Here is a 21,618-nt window from a genome sequence, read left to right as displayed (position 1 = left end):
TGCTAGATGATAGAGAGGGATGACTTTAATTTTAATGTTAATTCAATGCGTTGGATACAATCCTTAAAATATATAATTCTTGAACGTATTAATAATTATTTCAAGTCGAGAATTTTAAGATATTTGTTAAATGGAACATGTATAAGCAGAAACGATCTTTTTAAAGTTGCCACAGATCGTCAAGGGAGATGAAGCGGGATGAAGCTGACGTGAACGACCATGCTACTGATGCCACACGCATCGTGTATCGTGTGAATTGACAAATTACACGCGTCGATTGCGATATTGATCGGTAACCTTCTTCCACGCGGGAAATATTTTACGCTTCATTGGACAACAGGCGGTAAAGGCTGCGTCTCGAATTCCGAATTTCCCGAATCGATTACCGTAATCAGGGCTACCGCCTGAATCGGTTACCACATCACAGGGATGCTCGCAGCGACCATAATCGCTTTTCGGTAATGTCGCTTTGCCCGTCGTCGTCTCATCAGCTTGTCGCAGCGGCGATCGCATTTCGACGTGCTCGACGCAAATTTCCGAAGGACTTTGGCCTCGAAAACGTCGTCGAACGTGGAAATACGAAGGTTTACATCTGTCCATTCATGCAAAAAATATTTTTTTTTATAGAAGATCATGATTGCATAATAAAAGAATTGAGTTTTCCGTGATAGCTTTTGCACTTGAACCAAATAGACCAGATCCATCCCGTTTCCTCCCGATTTCGCGTCACGATTCACGTCGGTCGTATCGAGGACGATTTATTAATCGTGTCTCTGACGGATGCGCATTTCACAGACGCAGGAAACCGCGACGAGCCGCGAAGGGCCCATCAATCAAGCGAGATCGGGTTCCACGCTGGTGAGACGCGCGTACAACTCGAGATCCGATCACGTTTGCCCGGCGAGCGTGCGGAGCCGCGACTACGACGGTTTCTGCGGCAAGGAGATCAGCTGCAGTTGTTGCCGGACAAGAAACGCCGGCGAGGACATTTCGGTGCTACGGGACGAGTGCAGCGGCGGAGATGCGGTCGATACCGTGCCGAGCAGAGAGTTCGCGTCATCGGACGTTGATCGTAAAAATGGGTTTGCAAAACCGGTCGACCAGAAATATAATTAATAATGAAATAAGAAATAATGGAAAAATTTGGATTTTTGAATTTAAATACTTCAAATATTCAAGATGATTTATGTAAAGTTTCATTGTGATACAGAGATCAGTTCTATAAAATAAACAAAATTTATTTATTTTATTTATTTACAAAATAACTAAACAGACAATCACAATAAAATTTTGTATAAATCATCTTGAATACTTAAAGTACTTACATATACAAAAAATTGAAATTTTTCTTAATGTTGTAAACAAAATTTAATTTTTAATTTTATAAAAATGTTATTAAATGAAAATGTAATCTTATTCATATAACTTTCATACGTATATAGTTTATTCGAAGTGTTAACATTAACACATTTCCAAATTTTATTTTGCATATCCTTGCTGTATCCTTACCACAATATCCCGTGTAGATCAGGTCATTTGATATTTTATAAAAAAAACATAATTTTAAAATATTTCCCAAAACTTCATATATAATTACCAGTAGAATTTTGATATCAAGGGTCATCGACAGGGTTGGATAATATCTTTTTTAACTAAATTAAGTTAAAATTAATGATTCATGAAATTAATTTAATTACGTTAAAAATTGCGTTAAGATTAAATTAAAAGTTAAAATTATTATATGTCAAACATCATTATATTTGTGTTAAATTCTTTATTGTAATTTTTAAAAAATCAGCTACTCTAACAATACAGTTATAACGTGGATTATCAAATAAATTTAACATTTTATTTGTAAATTAAGTTAACATAAAGTAACTTTTTCTTTTTTAATGGAAATGTTTTATTCTTCAACAGGGATACATTTTTAACTGAGAAAAAAAGTTAATAAATTAAAGTTTGTGTATTAAAAATAACTGGTTGAAGTTAAAAATGAGCTCATTTAACTAAGTTAAGTTAAAAGTAGTTAACTTTTTTATTTAACTTTTTAACTAATTACTACCCAACACTGGCCATCGATGATCCACGCAGCAATTCTAGATGACAAGATAAAATTGGTACGGCATGGAACGTGTTAAAAACATCACGTAAAATCATTCCCTTTTCTCGAATTCAGATGCGACGTAGCGTCGAGATCGACGAACGACGGCGAAGCTGTCAGAACGATAGAACGGATCCTGCAACCCATGCATCCGACGTCCTACCGTCATTGTGAAGCGCGTTGCCCGTGCTCGAACGTGGATCCCGTAAATCCTCGGTGCGACTCTGCACCTCGCGAGAGGCACGACAAGGTCGCGTGCGGTGACTTTAAGGGGGACAGAATCAAGGAGTTCGCGTCGACGAGTTGTCACGGAACATCCATCGATCTTGGCGGCAACGCGGAGGAGAACGTCGTTCCGATCGCTCGGGGCCGCGGCCCGGGTGTCGAGGACGCGTGGACGAGGGCGAGCACCTTGGCGACCCGTCGGAAAATCGTGGATTCAACCTGGCGATGTCAATGCGAGTGTCATCCGTGCGAAGGCCCTATTCCGAATCTGTCGAGATCGTCGTGCGATCGTTGTCACGATGGGTGTTATCGTCGTCACGATTGCGATTGCTCGCGTTGGCATTGCTGTTATCACCGGCGCGACAGCTCATTCATAAATGTCAAAGGGTTAATGAGCGATCTTTTTATAATACTAAGGAGAATCCCCGTACGCGCGCGTGTGGTATCGATCGTCGCACTTGTCACATATTTCAGACAAATTTTATAAAACGTTATTGTAGGAAATAAGTCGAGTGAGTGCAAAGTGAGGCGAAAGATACGTGACTGAGGGGATAAAAGCGCCCTGCAGCTGCAATCCGTTTTGTGTTTAATTCACTCTCTTCGCATCATTCATATTGCAGATGCGAGACGCGCGGGAGCGGCGTCTCCGGCGAGAAAGCTCGGCACAAAAGCTGGCGCGATCAGATGCGAGGCGAGAATAGTCGATTGTACGCGCGGCAGTGTTACTCGAAGGAGTATTCTGGAATAATAGCTGCCTCGAGTGAGCGGAACGACGAAGAGGAGCGCAGGAAGAAGCAGGAGGAGGAGGAGAAGGAGGAGGAGGAAGAGAAGGAGGACGACGAGGACGACGACGGTGGCGTGGCTGTTATCAATCACAAGGACTCTATGTGCATCCTCGCTGAAAAATATAAAACCGGTAGGAAGTGGCGCGGCGGCAGACGATGCGGGGATAGGACGCGATCGGACGACAAGGACGAGTGTAACAAATCGTTGACTTCGGATATCATCGATCAGCGAGCGGAGTCGCCGCTCGAGAGTGTGAACGCGGTTCCGCACGAGGGACCGAGCGTGAAACACGTTTGCCGAGCCGCGCATTGCGAGAGATGCGGGATCTCCCCGATCGCGAAGACGTGTGGTCGTGGATGCGGCCGACACGGACCGCCGCCGGAGGGTGAATTCGACCGATTGCGGTCACCTTTGAACCGCTGTTGCTCGAGTCGAGCGCCTTGCAGACGTGTCTTCTAATTCAATTTCGTTTCGTAAACACGTTCACGGACTTTTTACGCCAATTTTCTATTTTCTAGTTATTTTCTGCATTTATCGCGCGCAATTGGAATAAAAAGCGATTTAAAATTTATTTGAAACTGTCCTCCTTTTTCCCTTACGTTTTGATCGTGACGATAGGTACCGTGTATAACGATGTGCATGAAAAATTTATGTAAAATCCTCTCGCTTTTGCACCTTTCCCCGTTTGAACCGCGCTGAATTCTTTTTCCGCGAGATACTCGTACTTACTTGTCTGGCGTATTAACGCCGCGAAATAATGGAGCAGAGTATTAATACGCTAAACGTTGAGAATAAAAATTATGCAAATCAAATTTTGGATGAGCCCATGAAGAGGCGTAGTTCGTATTGTCCGAATTAAATTAACGTTGTACATACATATAGGCGGTACAATTAACTTTTAACTCGTTTTACTTGTAATACGCGTGCCAGAGAGCCAGTCTTTGCCCGGAAGAATTTTAAGCTCGCTACGGAAGCGCGCACGTTAACGGAATTATCGGACGTAAGCATGTGCATTAAAAAAAAGTGGTGTCTCTGGCATTTGGCAGCCTCCGGAGGCAGCTTTTCGCTCGCCGGGCTCTTTGCGCTCTCGTTGTCTCGTTGCTTTTCTCGCACCGTTCCGCCCACAGCTTCCATGTTAATTGTGTTAATTGGCTCATCCCGCCGGTTTCTGAAAAGGATTCCGCAGCGTCGCGCGACACTTTTCTCTCCCAACCCCTCCTCGGAAAGTTCGGCTCTCTTTTCGATACTAGTCTTGCACGTACGCGTCTGTTTCTTCGTCACGTTCCGATTCTACTTCGATTTCTCGACTTTCTTGCCAATCTTCCGCCACGTCGATCGAATATATACCGTCCTCCGGTTTCTCAAATAATTCGCCGGACTCTTCTACGTGAATAGCTTCCTCTTCGTATCCTGTTAACATATTTGAATAAATGGTATGGATTAGTATTTTTGAAATTTTAATATATTATTCCAATATCTCTCTTTCTCTTTGTTCTCTTTCTAATTGTGATATTACGTTTAAAGTGAATGTTGTTTTGCAAAACAGAAATCATTACCTTCTTTCGTGATACTCGCAAGTGTCAATCGATCTTTAAAAGCGCGTTCAAGTTCCTCGTCAGCTTCCGTCAAATCCTCTTGATTACCGAATTCCATGGGAATGTCCGCGCGGGCAATGACTTCGTCGAAAACTTTCTGTTGCAAATTTTTGAGTATAGCTTCCGTCTCTGTCGGTCTCGTTGGTTCTATTAGCGGCTCACTTTTTCTCTCACGATACCGTCTATAAGCTTTCTATATGACATTTGTAATAATTGATGATTATTTTTTTTAGTTTTCTGTAGAAATTTGACAAAATGTAATATATAATAATTTTACACGTATAATATTTTTATATTAAAAATGTTCAAACTTTCTAACATTGAGTTTTTTTATTATTAAATAATGTGATATTAAAATTTAATATTTTGTAAGTAATTGAAATTAAAAATAACAATTACATTATTTAATAATGAAAAAACTCAATGTTAGAAAATTCATAGGTAAAAAAATAACGTTTCATTCAAAAGTTAAATAAAAAATTCTATTTGTTACAACGTCAAATAGAATTTTTTAATTCTCATTACAAATTAAAAAATCCATATACATATGTAGGTATAACTTTGAACTCACGACCTGTCACTTATGAATCAGTCAGTCAGTCAGTCGCATGGAGTCATACGACAACCCACTTGGAATCTGCTCTCATAACTACTACTGTTATTTTAACTCGTAAAGACATTGTACCAAATAAAATTTTTTATTTAATTTTCGAATAAAGCGTTATTATGTTTTTCTGACTTTCGATTCTTTTGACATTGAGTATTTTCATTATTAAATAATGCAATTTAAAAATTAATATCTCTTGTTTTGAGCATTATATCATAACTTTGTAAATAACGGCAACCGAAATTACATTCTCAACTCTGCTCACTTGTATAATGGATGCAGCTTCGTTTGCTCTCGTCGGTGTCAGTCCTGAGTCCTCGTACATCATATCCAGCCAAGCTACTGCTTGAACGGCCTCTCTGGGTTCCACCACGTCCACCTCGCTTCTTTTCTCTTCCTCTTGCGGTTGCGTAGACAAAGGATCGTGAACGTAAATTTAAATGTTGCTCTAGTGTGCCGAAGCGTCATCTGACAATGAGTGATCTTACTCATTTTCATTTTAAGATTTCTCCTCGTATAGTAGCCGCGGTAAGTAGCCTGTATTAGAATGGCGGCTCTCGACGCCTCCGCTCGCGAAGCTCCTGTCTTTCTTAGGATCTCGAGAGTCCGCGTTGCCGCTCGTTGCCATTGAATCATGCCACGGGACTCGTTTAACAGCATTCTCTCGTAATGCCCACGGAAAGCGGCCTGATTAATAACGGCGAAGGTGAGTCAAAGAGCCGCGACGATATCGACGATAAAGATCCGTGATAGAGGACCTCGTTAGGTCTCTCGCACGCTAATTAGCGCATACTTGTATTATCGTCGCATGCTTCTCCGCCTGTTCCAGCGGGACCCCCGTCGCTTCCAGAATATTTTGCAGAGATACCTCGCAGCTCTCGTCGCAAGTCGCGTCTGCGGTCGAAAGGGGAGAAATTTCTCTCGCGTATTTTTTGTCCGTTTGCGCTTTATAGAAAATGCTGGACGCGGCGGCGGGTCTACCCGCCGCAAAATTGTTTTTCTACATAATTCACCGTGTAATTACCGTCGCACACCTGGGCCGCTCGCATGTCTACCGCGTCCAAGTACGCGCGGAACGCCGTCTGAAAACGCAAAAAGATAGGAAAGAATGTCTGAAATATTATTTAACTGCCGGATCTTTATCCGGCAAGCGACAGTAAATTTCTATACCTGAATCCTAGGCGCGGCCCGAGCGATCTGCTCTAAACTCAAGCCGCTCCGGTGAAGTATACCAACGATGGCCTGGCTATCCAATAAAATATTGTTTACGACTTTCACCGCGACTGGAATTGTACAATTGCACGGCTGTAGAACGCGATACACGGTTACAGCGTTATATACGATTGTCGTGCGCATTTTAACCCCATGCGAATGATATACACGCGGTCATTCTCCGCAACCTTTGAATTTACATAATGATTCGCGGGATAAACCGGGCGGCGTACGCATGCATGTAAACATCAGTAATTAATTAGCTTAGCGTTCCAATTAGCGTCTGTTTGCGAGTGAATAACATCAAGACATCCGATGTTGTGAAATTGTTGTATAGACGATGCGGTATACCTTTTGCATTTTCCCGTGTGATCAAAAGCGCTTCAACGTAATCAGCAACGAAGCAATAAATGTTCCTTGGCTGCGAGCGCAGAACCTTTACGGATCAGATAATAATTTAATCGTCCTTTGACGTGACGGCGGTAAGTCAAATAACGATTTCATAGAACGAACCTCGCGTGCGATGTCGGCGCATAGTTCGCGTAATCCTTCCGGGACCTTATATATGTGTTTACCCCCGTGTTTCTGGAGTAAAACGTTCATTTTCGTGATTATTGCTTCAGCCGAGTTGCCTGAATTTATCGACTCTTGCTCTTATCGCGGGTAATACGATGCGCGAAAGTTGCCAACTTTCGGTGGGTAACGAGCACATTGATGAAGCTACATCTGCTACATTGAAGCTATATAGCGAAGCAAGTGGATCATCAGGCCACGTGCAGCCGTTGGTTTTCGGACGAAATCACAAGTCGAGATAAAAGTCGTAAAAAATACCTACACGGAGAACAAGATTTCTTTAGAATCGGTATTCCTATTTATTTGACTGAAATTTGTTTCATTGAAGTAACATATGCTTATACGAAACATTATTTGTTTGAACAAAAATTTTGTTATTTTGTTAAAAAAAAAACTATTATTTGACAGAAATAATAAATTATTATTTGATTACAGGTATACGAACAACGAAACAAATAATTTATTTATATGAAAATGGCAAAATATATTACTTATTGTTAGTCAAAGATATTATATCTTTCGTTTCAAACAAATAATTTATTTAAGACGAAGATATATATTGATTCAAATTCAAATAATCGTACTTATTGATTCAAATATTGGTTTCTTTGGACCACGTTCCAAGTAACAAATTTGTTTGGATACAATAAAATTTATCAAGTTTGAAGAAATCGTTTTCTCTGTGTACGAAAAAAATCCCAATCTCATTACAGTCAGGAACATTTATTATAATTTTATTAACGTCGACTCGGACGAGAGATTATTCCACGACCCCGAGACATTTTCCGATAACGCGTTCAATTTGTATTTATTTTGACATCTGTTTACAGACGTAATTTCTACGAATGTCTTTGCTGACGATGCCGTCTTAGAAATCTTTCCCTGGCGTAGTGCCACTTTGCGCCGTTAGCAAGATGATCAGTGCGTTATCGTGGGACATTCCCAGTGTCTCTGATTGGGCCTGACGTGGAACTCGCGGTCAGTTCCTCGTCGACTATGAGCGGCGAAAGTCATGCCGCTTACGAGCGCGCGCGTTGCATTCTCGGTGGCTCTGTCGTTGCTTGTCTTATTGCCGTCGCGTGAGTAACTTACATAATGTTTTGATCCGCGCACTCCTGCTGGCTGTTTCCGACGCCGTCTTCCCGCGAAGAACGGCCACGAAAGTTCACGACTTCGCGCAGCGATGCGATTTAATTGCGAGATTAAGCGTCGCGTTCCCATCCGACGCGCTTCTATATATCGTCGAATAACCGAGCAGGTCGTCGGACGAACAGTGAAATTAATCTGGCGTAGATGAAAGTGACACGCTTGTAAAATCCGACCAGTAATAATCGTATTATAAATAGATGTGCAATGTGTCACGGAAATATCTCGATATTAATCTTACACATATGGAAAGTTTTTCTGTTTACTTGAGACTAGAACGGAAATGTGACTGGAATCAAACGTAATTCTCGCTTGCTTGAATGATGATTGAATATTCATTAATAAACGCGCGACCACGAATTCCCTCTCTCACTTTACACTTATCGGTTTTTGTAGTGTTCAAAGATCGAAGCGGTCGCACGCTATACACGTGTATCTCTTAGAATCCTTGAGAATATTCCATAGAATTCATTTCCATTTCCCGTGTGTATATTTCTCTTTTTATTCGCGGTATAAGCTGGTTACTTATCGGTTTTTTTCCATTAAACGATTCTCTTGTTTAATTATTTAAATTTCAGCATAGGATTCAAATCCGAATTTATAATCGTTTCTCAGATCTCGAGATCAGTCTGTCTTTGTCTTGTGTATTACATTTTACCATGCGCAAAACAAAGACAGATTTGAGATCTGAGAAACTTCTATGAATTCGGACCTAAATCTCATGTCTAGATCAGCAAAGTTAGCAAGAAAATAATAATTGGGAATAGGCCCGGAGTACAAAAAAAAACATTTCTGATATAAAAAGCACATTGTGAAAATTAATGTTGAAATTGTTTCTAATAAACAAAATTATTAAAAATTGACTGAAAAAAATTGATTACGTCAATTGAACCTATGGAAAAAATTATTAAAGAAATATGTGTAACTTTTCCTTAAATCGTTCTATTTATGTAAAAAATCATAAAAAAACATATCTAAAAGATACCATGCCGATGTTTTGAGCGATGTCTTACATTTTTTTTTAAGTGTCAAAAAGATATTTTTCAGCAATTTGAAAGATATGCAATATTTTGTAATATTATTCAGATATTTAAAGATCTAGAAATCTAAAAGACATTTTATGTGGCCAATATCATTAAGATGTCTATCAGATGTTTATAGATATTTTTTAGAAATTCTACAAAGTTGTCTTCGAAAACATTTTCTTAGACAACGTCTAGACTTTTTTTAGATGAGTTAAATCTGCGTTAAAATATCGTGAAGAATCTTTAATAAGATATCTTTTAGATATTTACAAGATCTCGATATTTTCTGAGCATGAATTATCGAAACTCGTTCTTGTCTAACCAAGCCAACAAGGTCAGTAAGAGAGAGAGAGAGAGAGAGAGAGAGAGAGAGAGAGAGAGAGAGAGAGAGAGAAACAATTAAAAATAAGACTGTAACATTTCTGGATATAAAAATATTACAAAAATCAATTTTGAAAATTATTATTATAAACAAATTATCTTTTTATATAAGCGGAAAACTATTTAAGACAAAGTTATACATGTTTCTTTAGTGATTTTTCTCATAGATTAGTGTAATTAGCTATTTTGTATAATTAACTTTTTATAATTTGTTAATAAGAATTAATTACAAAATTGATTTTTGCAATATGTTTTATTTATGTCACAAATGTTTTTTTCATACTCCAATACTATTTTCAATTATTATTTTTTGCTTAATTTTGCTGAACTAGGCATGGGCCTTAATGGATTAATATAAATGTGTTTCTCATGTAGGCAATAAAGATATTTTTTCGTGAATCAGTAGAAGCATTTACGTAGAAATTATGCACTTTTAGTGTCCCTACAGGGGCGTACGCAGATCTCGGATGGTTTTATTAATCAATATGACACAACCGCGAATGGCCCACCAGGCCGTTCCAAGTGGAACGGGAACACTGATTTTTCCGGACCACCGGGTCATAATAAACCACCGGGTAACAAATGGGGGGGTGGCAGAGGACCACCAGGTGGTCAGGGTCCTCCCGGATTAGGGGGCGGTAGTCCTCCAGGATTGAACAATAAACGTCCTCCGGGCTGGAACAAAGGGGACACCGAAAGTTCGTCCAATGAAAACTATTCTCGTCCAAATAATGGTGACAACTATCCACATGGAAATAAGGGTGAAAATTATCCTCGTCCAAATAATAACGAAAACTATCCACGTCCAAATAGTGGTGAAACCTATTCACGTCCAAATAGTGATGAAAATTATCCTCGTCCAAATAAGGGTGAAAATTATCCTCGTCCAAATAATGATGACAACTATTCATATGAAAATAAGGGTGAAAGCCATTCACGTCCAAACACCAATGAAAATTATTCACATGAAAATAATAGCGGAAATTATCCACGGCCAAATAACGATAGAACTACTCAAAGACCTTATTCCAATCACGATAGAGAAGGCCCCCATGGTCCAGATGATCGCGTACCCGATCGAAACGAACATCCACAGAATCGACACTGCAGGTATATCTGACCGCTTTTCAGTTCAAAATATATAATTCTTTAATTTTTTTATTAATGTAATGAATAATAAAAATAATACTTATTTTATAGTCGCGTTAATTTAAAAATATTGATGAAAAAATTAAAAAAATTTATGTATCTTTAATCAGTGACAACGAGTTTCGTTGTGGAAGTAATGAGTGCCTGCCACAAAGCGTTAAATGCGATAGTAAAGTTGATTGTCGCGATGCCAGTGATGAAGCGTTTTGCATTGAGTAAGTGGCTAATTATTTCTTAACTATGTATTTTTAATTCGAATGCAATTATTTGATAAAACACGAATAAGCATGATAATGATCATATTTGTCTTGTAATAAAGCCTGTTCTTTTTAGCTGAACTGACTGCACTAGTTCAAAGTTTATCTTCTTCCCTTCACATTAAAAGAAGAAAGATAAACTCTGACCTAGTGCAGCCAGTTCAGCTAAAAAGAACAGGCCTATAATGATATTTGACTGTCTCTTTCTCTTCGCTGTTGTTTTGTAGCTATATCAATTTCTCTTTTTATTTAAAACTCTCAGCTTTAAACGCATTTTAACGTATATTTGTGATATTATAGGAATAGAAATCAAGAAAACGGCTGCGTTCTACCTGAACAACCGCAAGGTGGGCGATACAAACTGGAAGGTTGCGAGGGACGTTGCACTAAACGTCCTGGTGACATAGTTCCCAAAAACAGCATCCTCAATTATACCTGTAAAAGCAATTACATGCTGAAAGGAAACACTATTTCCGTTTGTACCGACAACGAGTGGTACCAGCCGCCTTCATGCCTCAGTAAGTTTATTTTGACAGTGTACATTTACCTTCGCAAGTGTCGGACGACACTTAAGACCTCTGCTAGAAACAACATTCTTCTTATTTAATGACGCGTCGTAATAATAATATAAAATTTATTGTTTACCTTCTCCAAGCGTTGATTATCTCTCGTAGAAATCTGCCCGCCGTTGAACAGCACCAGCGTAGACATTTCTTGCAGCTACCAGGGGAAAACGGTGTCCTGTAGCGAGCGTATACTGCCTGGTACGCGGGCTGAACTCGCTTGTAAACCATCTTATAAATTACCTTTAACGAACGATCCGGCTTACAGAGAGATCACGTGTCTTGACGATGGTTTATGGGATAGTCACCTTTTTCGCTGCCTACCAGGTACTTGTCACTTTCATGCTTCCCGATGCGAGGAAGGAAAAATGAAAAAGTCTCGACGAATTGAACGTCAACCGTGCATGCTACCGTCCATTAGTAAACCACATGACGTTTTTCTTCAATAATTGCCATCTGAGCGTACAAGATTACAGTTTCGAGACTTTTTTTTTCCGGCTGGTGATTTATTATCCGGCGACTCGCGTACAATTATCGTGCCATCGTACTGCGAAGATATTAACGAGCGTTTCGCTTAATTAGAATGTGGAACGTCCATCGCAAAAGGCAACACCTTAATCGTAAACGGATTCCAAGCGAAAACCGGGGTATTTCCATGGCACGTTGGCATTTACGCGAAGGAAGGTACGAGCGAGTACGAGCAGATATGCGGCGGATCTTTAATTAGCAACAATCTCGTGGTATCAGGTAAATTATAAGTGAGTTGCGCGTAGGTGAATCACTTTATTCTTGGATTTACTCTTGTCGCATGTACATTCGTAGCGGCTCACTGTTTCTACGACGAGGTTTATAACAAACTGTATGCCGCGTCGAAATACGCCGTGGCCGGCGGCAAACGCCAACGCGATTGGCACGCCAGAGAGGAATACGCGCAGAAGTCCTCGGTAGAGAGCATCCGGGCGGGTGGCAGGTACCAGGGGACGAGGGGTAATTTTGCCGACGACATAGCTATACTGAAATTAAAGACTCCCTTCGAGCTGACTACCTTAGTGTTGCCCGTCTGCGTAGACTGGGAAAATACGTACGAGAGGGAGCAGCTGCAAGTGGGACACGCTGGCAAGGTAACACAAGGACCAAGTATCAATCATGAGGACCGACTAATTGGCCATCTTAATGCAATTTAATTAATTACGAGAGCGCTTTGTAGTGCTCGTGCGAAAGTATATTCGGCAAACTACTAGTTGTAAACTGTATTGACGACACGGTTTCGGACTAAACTTGGACCATGTACAACGTCGGAACATTGTTACATCGTGCTCACGTTAATTGCCGCGCGAGTGCACGCGCTTGCTCGCGGAGCGATGGTGATTCCCTGTATCCGATCGCGAGTCTATCTAATTTTTGTGGAGCACGCTCCCTTTCAGAGCTCGTTTCGCCCGTCCATCGTTCGGGGAGAAAGGGAGAATGAAATGTAAAGGGAAAATAAAACGGACACGTTTACTACAGCTCACTTCGTGATTTCAGGTGGTCGGCTGGGGTAAAGACATCAAAGGCGAATCCACCAAGAGCTTACATGAAATCGACATGCCGTTCGTGCCGTACGATCAGTGTTTGTCCGCGGTGCCCGCAGACTTTCGAGGATACATCACGTCCGACAAGTTCTGCGCCGGCCACTTGAACGGTGAGTTTACGTATGCGTAGATATTATTTGCTCGCTCGTGGAAAACATCGCGCAAAATTACCATGATTGATAACATAAATTAATGGAGTAATCGTGTCGACACGGTTGCGAGTATCTCTGCTACATATCGAAGGAAACGTGAATTTCTCTCTTTAGAGCTTAATAAGCGTACGTGATAAAACTAATTGGCGCAATTATCAGGTTCGAGCGTCTGTGACGGCGACAGCGGCGGCGGCTTGTGTTTCGAGAGGGACGACATTTGGTATCTTCGCGGCATCGTGAGCGTAAGCCCGGAGAACAGAGGCACGTGCGATTACAATTCGTACGTTGGATTTACCTATGTCAGTCGCTTCCTTGATTGGATTCGCGAGGCCTACGTCAACGCGTAAACGGAGGGGCGTATGCAGACGCGCGCGAGCGCGCGATGTATCATCGCCGTTGCATCATCGAGCCAGCAATAACGCCAAGCGGTTTCGATATGTCAAAGCAAGATAACAGCGACAAAACATTACGGATTGACAATTGTGAATCCATCCTTCACAATTTTGGCATCGTGAGCGGCAAAAAACGCGAAAATGGAGGGATAGAGATTTCAAGATTTACGCGAGATTGAAACTGATTTTTATCTTGAAAATGCAATATTATCTCTGGGAGACACTACCGAATGCGATTTGTAAAAGTTTTGAAAGCTCTGTACTGTGTACGACGCTCTTTTATCATAATAAAATGTTTTACTTATACCTCACATGCAGCTGCGACGTGTAGACTTAGGAAGAAATCAATAAGGAAGTTGTTATCGCTAATTGTTCCTGCGTCGCTGCATAATTACCCCCACTTCGATATCTCATGATCGCGTAGATAAGCAACTTCGTGCGCAAAGTGACGCAATATGAAACCGATTGTGTTTTCATATGAGTAATAATCCTGTTGCCATAATCGCAGCGTTTACAGCGCTCTCGTGTCACTGCACAGTCTGCACATTTCCACACGTTGTAGATTTTTTTTAACGTTAGATGTGATCGAATGCACGGATCGAGCCGTATCGAAACGCAATTGAATGACGAGCGCCGTGATGGGACGTCCTGCAGAACGGCTTTATCTGACAGAAATCTAAATTAGTAGCGCGTCGTTTTATTTACAGCGGCGCGGCGTCATCCGTAACGCAAAGCGCGGTGTCGTCGAGAATTTTCTCTCTCTCTCTCTCTCTTTTTTTTGTTGTTCCGGTGCATCGTGTCTCCCGCAGGAATTTCCCAGCGGTATCGAGATTATCTTCGATGGTATCGGTACCCAACATGGACTTTGTTTTGCGAGCTTACTGTCTCCTCGATAAATTGAGTTCCGGAGTTTGATGACGCATCGGTCGTAGCCAGAGCTATTTGAGCTTCATATTTCGCACAAATTCAACGCGATCGCGTTGCTACGGTGATTATGTGCGGCGAAACGCACGGAGGATAATTACTACTACTACGCTCTTATTGTCATTGGAAATAATAATTTCGTATGCGCGCGAGTGCGCGTATGTGCGAACGAGTAGTTAAATATTTCAGAATATCCCGCAGAGTGCATATAATATGTGTGGGATTGTTACAGTAAGGAAGCGCATGTATCTTCCGAGTTTCGCGATATAGACGACATACCTAACTCATTAGCCATTAATTATTTAATTAGAACTGCCGTACCTTAGAGCGCATAATATGCGCCGCGCGCGAATATATGTATTTAGCGGTGTCAGGTACACATGCGGATGCGTGTGTTTGTGTCTGGGAACCCGCGTTTGCTCCCTGCAAGATTCATACATTAACAGGATGTGTACGTTTGCTCATTGGTAAACCGTAGTGTGATCATTACACTAAGGGTAACGCGGTAGAACGCGCATACACGCGAATCAGGCTCGATAAGGGTATCGATCGATACGGCAAGAGGAAATCCAGTTTGAGACAAAGCAATTTTGGAACTTGCGAGACGCGAGAGATCCGCGACACGAGCGGGATGCGAAATTACCGACGACGAGGCGACGAGGCTTCCAAGTTACAATCAATATTTTGTCTAATTCGCTGTTTATTTGCAATTTTATATTCTAGGGAGAGATCACGGCCCGTGATCTCGACAATCGGCACGTGTCTGTGAACAATGAACTCCATTTTATACTCACTCGATACAATCTCGTAAATTTCCCGACCATTTCTTGCGCTCACTTTGCAGAATATCATCGCCGGACGCGGCTATATATGTATAAGGGACGGCCGGATGTCGAGATAATTGAAACAGGACGAACTTATTAGCCGACTCGTTTTCATTCTTTCTTTCGTCGTCACCGTCGTCGGCGCGACGACGCTTTTGTGCATTAACACCGAAGGAGTGTTTTAGCGCGGCGCCCTTATCCCGCCCGTGCCGCCACCCAGAATCCTGCGCAAGTGTATTTTTCTTTGGGCTTTTAATTAGTCCGGTCATTAATTAAACACATTTCTCCTTCGGGCATCCGCCCGTCGTCTCCCACTACTCATACACCTCTCTTTCTCTCTCTCTCTTTGTCCTCATCCCCTTTCCTCGCGCGGCTAGCCGCGCTCACCGGCGCCGCTCTTTCGCCTCGCTCTTTCTACCGGGAGCTACCTCGCAACACTTCAGGAATTTTAATTTCGCCCTAACGTGTAAACACGCCGGCGCCAATTTATTTCACCACGGGGAGCGCTTTAAAAGAGAGGTGCGGGCCCGGCCGACCTCGCTTTCTACCGCTTGTAGCCTGTTTGCCCTTAACTTTAATTTTCTCTCTCTCTCTTTCTTCCTCTCTTCCGTCTTCTCTCTCTCTCTCTCTCTCTCTCTCTCTCTCTCTCTCTCTCTCTCTCTCTCTCTCTCTCTCTCAACTAGATGCGTTTCGCGATTTACGGTACTGCGGAATAGCCGCGGGCCTCGATACGAAGGAAATTGAAGGCTATAGAATACCAGTAAACGTAGCAGCGAACGACGGTTAAAGAATATCGGTAGATAATACGGGTCTTCTCCAAACGAAAATATTATCACGCGTAAAATATGATTTCCCTCTAACGTCTCACCTCTTTATTTGAAAAAAGAAAATATCACTTTATATTATGACCGTGGAAATAATAGACCCAATCCTAATTTTCGCCAGTGGCTGGACCAATTCTGCTGGACGAGAGAGAGAGAGAGAGAGAGAGAGAGAGAGAGAGAGAGAGAGAGAACGTACGTTTTCTCCGCATAGAGGATAAATAGAATCGCTTCACGTCGGATGATTAGTGTTGAGCTTAACAGCGTGGAATAATGCCCTGGATTACGATAATTAAAGAGCGCGATTAGTTTTATTGCGGCCGAACGGCAGTAATAAAATGAACGGTAAAAGTCTCCGGCGGGGGCCAGGAAAATTAACTTATAAACGTAGTTTTGCATTTTACTCGACGCCCGCTTTCCTCTCGGCTGCTACAGAATAGCATTTCCTGCGAGACGGAACGTTGTGTATTTCAGTGTCCGATAATCGTTATAAATCGCGTCGTGTCGCCGCTTAATCGCGACGTGATGGGATAACCTGCTTAATGCCCTTATTTAGCGACATTATATGCGGCTAAAACGGCGCGCTTCTCGGGTATTCAGGTCAAAAGGCTGCGCTCCTCTCAGCCCGGCGCGGCGGTGCTGGCGCAGAAAATGGAACAAACACACTTCGCGATAATTTAACTCGAGTTCCGGGCGGAATCTTCCCTCTCCCGGCCTTATCCTTTGAAATCCTTTAATGGGAATTCTTTGCGACTACTGCGAGATGACTTAACTCAGTGATAATATTATTGTACTTGGCCTGAAACTTGGGAAGGACTCTTGATACGCGAGAGAAACGAGGGTTGAGCTGTTTCACGAAACAGGGGAAACGGTCAATGCGACTTTTCCAGCAGCTTTTCCGGAAAATTAATCAGCTTGAAGATACTCTGATTATACAGACCCCAATATACTTTCAAACCACTTTCGTTATTTATGAGAGCGTGTTTCGAGGCTAATCTATAATTAGTTAATAATCGAAATGTAATTTCGAGCACTGCTAAGCGAAGCTTCCAATCTTATTAGAACGATTTTGCTCCCGCTCCTATTTCTTGCCCCAGAATCGTTAACGGTTTCGCGAGACGACGATCACTTATTCGAAATCCACGAAAGATAATGTTACTATCGGTAATCTTATTATGATTCTGCGATTCTCTCCGATTTGTCGTTGTATCGAGTGAATTCGTACGGTCGTTGAACTCGAATATGCGGCTTGGTGCATCGATCCAACTGCTCGCTCGCTCGAAAGAGAGAGAGAGAGAGAGAGAGAGAGAGAATTGTAAAAAAAGACATAGTGAAAAAGGAACGCGAGGAGAATAGGGATCGTACCTGGCGGAACCGTTCCGCGCGTAAATCGCGAGTAGAAGCACGAACGAAAGGTAAGATAATGGAAGGTTGAAAAGAGCGCCGATCCACCGGAGACAAGTGGAGAGATGTGGGACGGCAATACTTCAAATTCATTTGCGCGACAATCTCCGGTTCCTTTCGCTTCGCGGCCCGTGCGCAACCCGCCGTATCAATAAAATCAGAAATTCGCCTCGCTAGAAGCGACCTTGGTGGCACGAGAGAAACGGCAAGGGAGAGCAAGAGCGTGACTCGATAATTATACGCATCATAGAAAAGAGGAGGAGGAGAAGAGAATGTTCCGCCGTGGTTCTGGAGCAACGAAATGAAACCATACTCGTATACCGAATACAATGAATATCTAGGGAACGTCGATACGGCGTACAAAATATTATATGGTCGAGTCATCCGATCCCGTGTAATTGAGTTCGCTGCTCCGCTTCTTCGCGGAGGAAAGACGGAGGCGGGAAAGATCGGAAGGGAAACTTGAAATCGTCGCTACGGCAAATTGCCGGACGAAATTCGCCGGGCACGACAGACAGGAAATGAACCAGCGCTGAACACTCGCTGTCTTTCGATGGCCGTCCCACCCCCATCAGACGCGCGCGCTCGCCGCCTTTTTGTCCGCCTTTCCGCTTCCGTCGACGACGAGGGAGAGCGGCGACGACGGCCGGGATAACCCCCGATAGCGACGGTGGCAAGCGCGCGCGAACGCGCCTCCCCGATAAGTTATCGCCTAATTATGAAGCTCGTGGGACGCGACGTTTGCACGTAACCCCGGTGACTATAAAGCGCACGTTACGGCAGTTTTTCACAGTTGAAAAATCTACGCGAGGCGGTATGAGCCTTAAAATGTAGGTAGGCAGCCGAGCGTGCACGTGGCGGCCCTTGATACGCTAAGCAAATTTGACGATGGAGCTCGTTTATACGCGGGGAAAAGCGCCGTCGTGGAATGCCCCATCGGATTGACTTGCCGAGGGCGTACAGCGCGAGATGGAGGATTAAATGGAGAGGATAGTCGGAGGGGGAGCGAGAGAGAGAGAGAGAGAGAGAGAGAGAGAGAGCTCTTTCTAGATTCCCGGAAAATTTCTTACCGTTTATGATCCAATTCATTTTTTCGTTACGATAACGGAAGATATCGTCACTCTCGATATCGATAAAGCGGCGGTGCAAATGGTCCCCAACTACCTCAACGACGTACCCATTTTCACGTATCTCGAACGAAAACGCGAGAGAGGAATGACAAAGTGGATCGATCAAAGCGCATTAGACGCGGCGATTAATCGCCGCCGTTATTTCCCGCCGCTTTTTCGCTACTTCGCGTCGCGGCTCGATCCAACACTGGCGCGCACCATCGGTCGCGTTAGCCCTTTTATATTTTCATTAACCGTCATTATTCCGCCTACGCTTTGCGGCGGTCACCCGCGTGCGCGACGTTTTTCCGCGCCCAAAGCGGAAGCGAACGGATGCGCGCGGCGCGGCGCGGGCGGCAAGCGGTCGTTACAAAGGCGGATCAAATTACAACCGGTGCGGGGATTAAAGCCGGAGGAAAAAAGAGAGAGAGAGAGAAAGAGAGAGGCAGCGTTTGCGTTGCCACGCAAAAAGGCACATCCGCGCGCGATGTCCGCCTCTCATCGGTCTGCTTTATGCGTGCAGTGCAGCTTCGGTGATTCTCTCTGTTCCCGCGCAGCTCTCCTCCCCCATTCTCTCGTGGCCTCCCATCACTTGCACCGATTGCACCCGTTTCCCGTCTTCTCGTTCTTCTTTCTCGTCCTCGCCATTTCCCCGACCGCTCTCGAGCTCTTCGGCACGAATTAACGTCCCGCCCATGAATCCGCTAATAAATCTCGCGAACCGCTATTACCGCAGCCGGTCCGTTCGAAGGAAGCTAAATCTTCGGATAAGAGTAAAATGGCTGCGAGCCGGTCATCGGTTGACAAATTTATACGACTCGAAGAGCACGACGAGAGAAAGAGAGAGGGAGAGAGGAAACACGATTTCGGCCGCTGCTGGAGCGATGCCGAGGCGCGGCGCTGGAGGTGAGGCGCGACCCGCGAATCCGCGGCGATAATATTGATTTTTGCGATTACGCAGCGCGTGCGGCGCGGCGCGAGTTTGTCTACACGCGCGAATACATTCGTATATATGCATCAAAAATATTATTTATTTTATAAACACGCGTATATATTGTATGTATACGTACCACGCGCGTAACCGCGCCCACGCATGAACTCCGCACGGGCATTCCGCGCGTCCCTACGCGCCGCGAGCCGGTAATCCCGCGTTAACGCTTTGCTTCATTAATATGTTTATAATCGTAATGACGCATCACTGATTGTTAAAGCATTCTATTGTGCGCGTTCGTTTTAAATCATTATTACGCGGTAATATCGAGAGAATTATTAATTAATTATGCTGCGTGATATCGATAACGAGCCGATATTGTGTCGTCGGTATCAAAGCCGTATTTTGTTGCTCGCGTTGTCGTTGTAACAAACGGGCATTGTTTTCGAAATAAAAAGAGAGAGGCGAGATACAACGCACACCAAAAGAGAAAACTCGACGCGTGCAGGTCGAAAGCTGCATACAGCTTTACGTTCACGAACAATAGCCGAGAACGCTATAAAACACGGCGGTTTTTCCCGGCCCGTCTAATTTTCATCAAGATGGCACCGTCGAAAACTTGAGCGGAAGACGACGTTCAATTACGAAATACAAAGGCCCGTTATTCCCGATTACCCGTACATTTGTTTGTTCTCCATGAGACCGTCTGGGATGGATGACCATTGTTCTTACGGATTGGGGCTTTCGCAAGGATTAATGAGAATGGTTTGGTCGTTCACCGAAATCCGATTGGAAAGCCCACTCAGACCGTTTAATATCGTGTTCTTTCCTCGCATACCCGAGGTGTGTGTGTGTGTGTGCACGTGACAACTAGAGTTGAGGAAGACAGGTTAGCACCGCGAGGATAAATGTATAAATAAATATAAAAACGTACGAAGTAACAAACGTTTAATAAATCGGCATGTAAAATTTCAGAGCACTCGTCCGCGTAAAAATCATCGCGAGAGAAGCCGAAACGGACAGACTGATCGTGAGTTTAAAGGGATTCGATTCTCTTTCGTCTCGGTGTAAGCCGCTATTTATACGGGTGATAGGAGGCTATTGAGAAATACTGCTGTTGAAATTCTTTCGAGGCGCAATTTAGCGAAAGACGGTCGTTTCGGTCTTCTCAGTGAAACTAAAGTTTCCGGATACGGAGTGGACGTGGGTCACGACGACTTTTACGTTCCCGCAACTCTTTTACCACTACTTTACGCGACGCTTCACCCGAAAACGTCGGTGCCCACCTGGCCACCTAAGGGCTTTGTGCGGTATCTCGTGTTTCGAGCATCCCACAACTTTTGCTCCGAGCGTAACGGTGCACTTAGACGAAAGCTGGATAGGTAGATAGGTGGGCGCTCGTGTGCGCGCTCGCTCTGTGAAACATCGAGATACAACGGGGCGCGCTAGGTAGGTCTGCGGTTCGGTGAAAACCGAAATTACGGAGTTAATGGAAGTCCGGAGCGAGGCTTGTTCGCGTACTAAAGGATACGGGAGCGGGGGGGGGGGGGAAGGAAGACAAGAGATCGCGAAAGGTTTCATTTTTAAGTCGTTTCGGAAGAAAAGAGAGTGGCCCGCTTCTTTCGCCGTTGAGAAAACAAAATGTACCAAGCCGTTCGTCGTTACTGAGAGCCAGCTGTTCCATCCTTAAATAAACCATATCGTTATTCATCTAATGGATGATATATATATATATATATATATATATATATATATATATATATATATATATATATATAAAGAGTTGCCTCATTTTTTTGGCAAAATGTATATTCCTGGTTAATGGCCACTGCCGATAGATAAAAGAAAAAATTAATCTATAGGGTCGAGG

The 21,618-nt window shown here is 43.3% G+C and overlaps 3 protein-coding genes and 1 long non-coding RNA gene across 4 annotated transcripts; 2 read left to right on the top strand and 2 right to left on the bottom strand.

Annotated features, from left to right (window-relative positions):
• Positions 1 to 166: 166 nt before the first annotated feature.
• Positions 167 to 3,780, top strand: LOC105200738. Its single transcript, XM_039445786.1, has 4 exons — positions 167 to 665; positions 796 to 1,112; positions 2,177 to 2,504; positions 2,885 to 3,780. Exons 1-4 carry the CDS (start codon positions 462 to 464, stop codon positions 3,569 to 3,571), a joined length of 1,536 nt encoding a protein of 511 aa, XP_039301720.1. The 5' UTR covers positions 167 to 461; the 3' UTR covers positions 3,572 to 3,780.
• A 144-nt stretch (positions 3,781 to 3,924) lies between these two features.
• Positions 3,925 to 7,473, bottom strand: LOC105200739. Its single transcript, XM_026130259.2, has 7 exons — positions 6,485 to 7,473; positions 6,339 to 6,396; positions 6,108 to 6,208; positions 5,803 to 6,001; positions 5,580 to 5,713; positions 4,669 to 4,900; positions 3,925 to 4,522 (listed from the first exon to the last, which is right to left on the bottom strand). The coding sequence occupies exons 1-7, from the start codon at positions 6,668 to 6,670 to the stop codon at positions 4,359 to 4,361; spliced, it is 1,074 nt and encodes a 357-aa protein (XP_025986044.1). The 5' UTR covers positions 6,671 to 7,473; the 3' UTR covers positions 3,925 to 4,358.
• A 548-nt stretch (positions 7,474 to 8,021) lies between these two features.
• LOC105200920 (modular serine protease) lies at positions 8,022 to 14,048 on the top strand. The gene is made up of 9 exons (XM_026130144.2): positions 8,022 to 8,178; positions 10,089 to 10,761; positions 10,911 to 11,015; positions 11,358 to 11,575; positions 11,732 to 11,947; positions 12,203 to 12,367; positions 12,443 to 12,741; positions 13,145 to 13,301; positions 13,503 to 14,048. The coding sequence occupies exons 1-9, from the start codon at positions 8,112 to 8,114 to the stop codon at positions 13,688 to 13,690; spliced, it is 2,088 nt and encodes a 695-aa protein (XP_025985929.1). The 5' UTR covers positions 8,022 to 8,111; the 3' UTR covers positions 13,691 to 14,048.
• LOC120357037 lies at positions 11,540 to 21,438 on the bottom strand. The gene is made up of 2 exons (XR_005574228.1): positions 18,779 to 21,438; positions 11,540 to 12,167 (listed from the first exon to the last, which is right to left on the bottom strand). It is a non-coding gene; the product is annotated as an uncharacterized LOC120357037 (long non-coding RNA).
• Positions 21,439 to 21,618: the final 180 nt, after the last annotated feature.

Source organism: Solenopsis invicta, chromosome 2 (assembly GCF_016802725.1).
Source record: "Solenopsis invicta isolate M01_SB chromosome 2, UNIL_Sinv_3.0, whole genome shotgun sequence".
NCBI lineage: Eukaryota > Metazoa > Arthropoda > Insecta > Hymenoptera > Formicidae > Solenopsis > Solenopsis invicta.
This window is presented reverse-complemented; position numbering and strand designations above follow the sequence as displayed.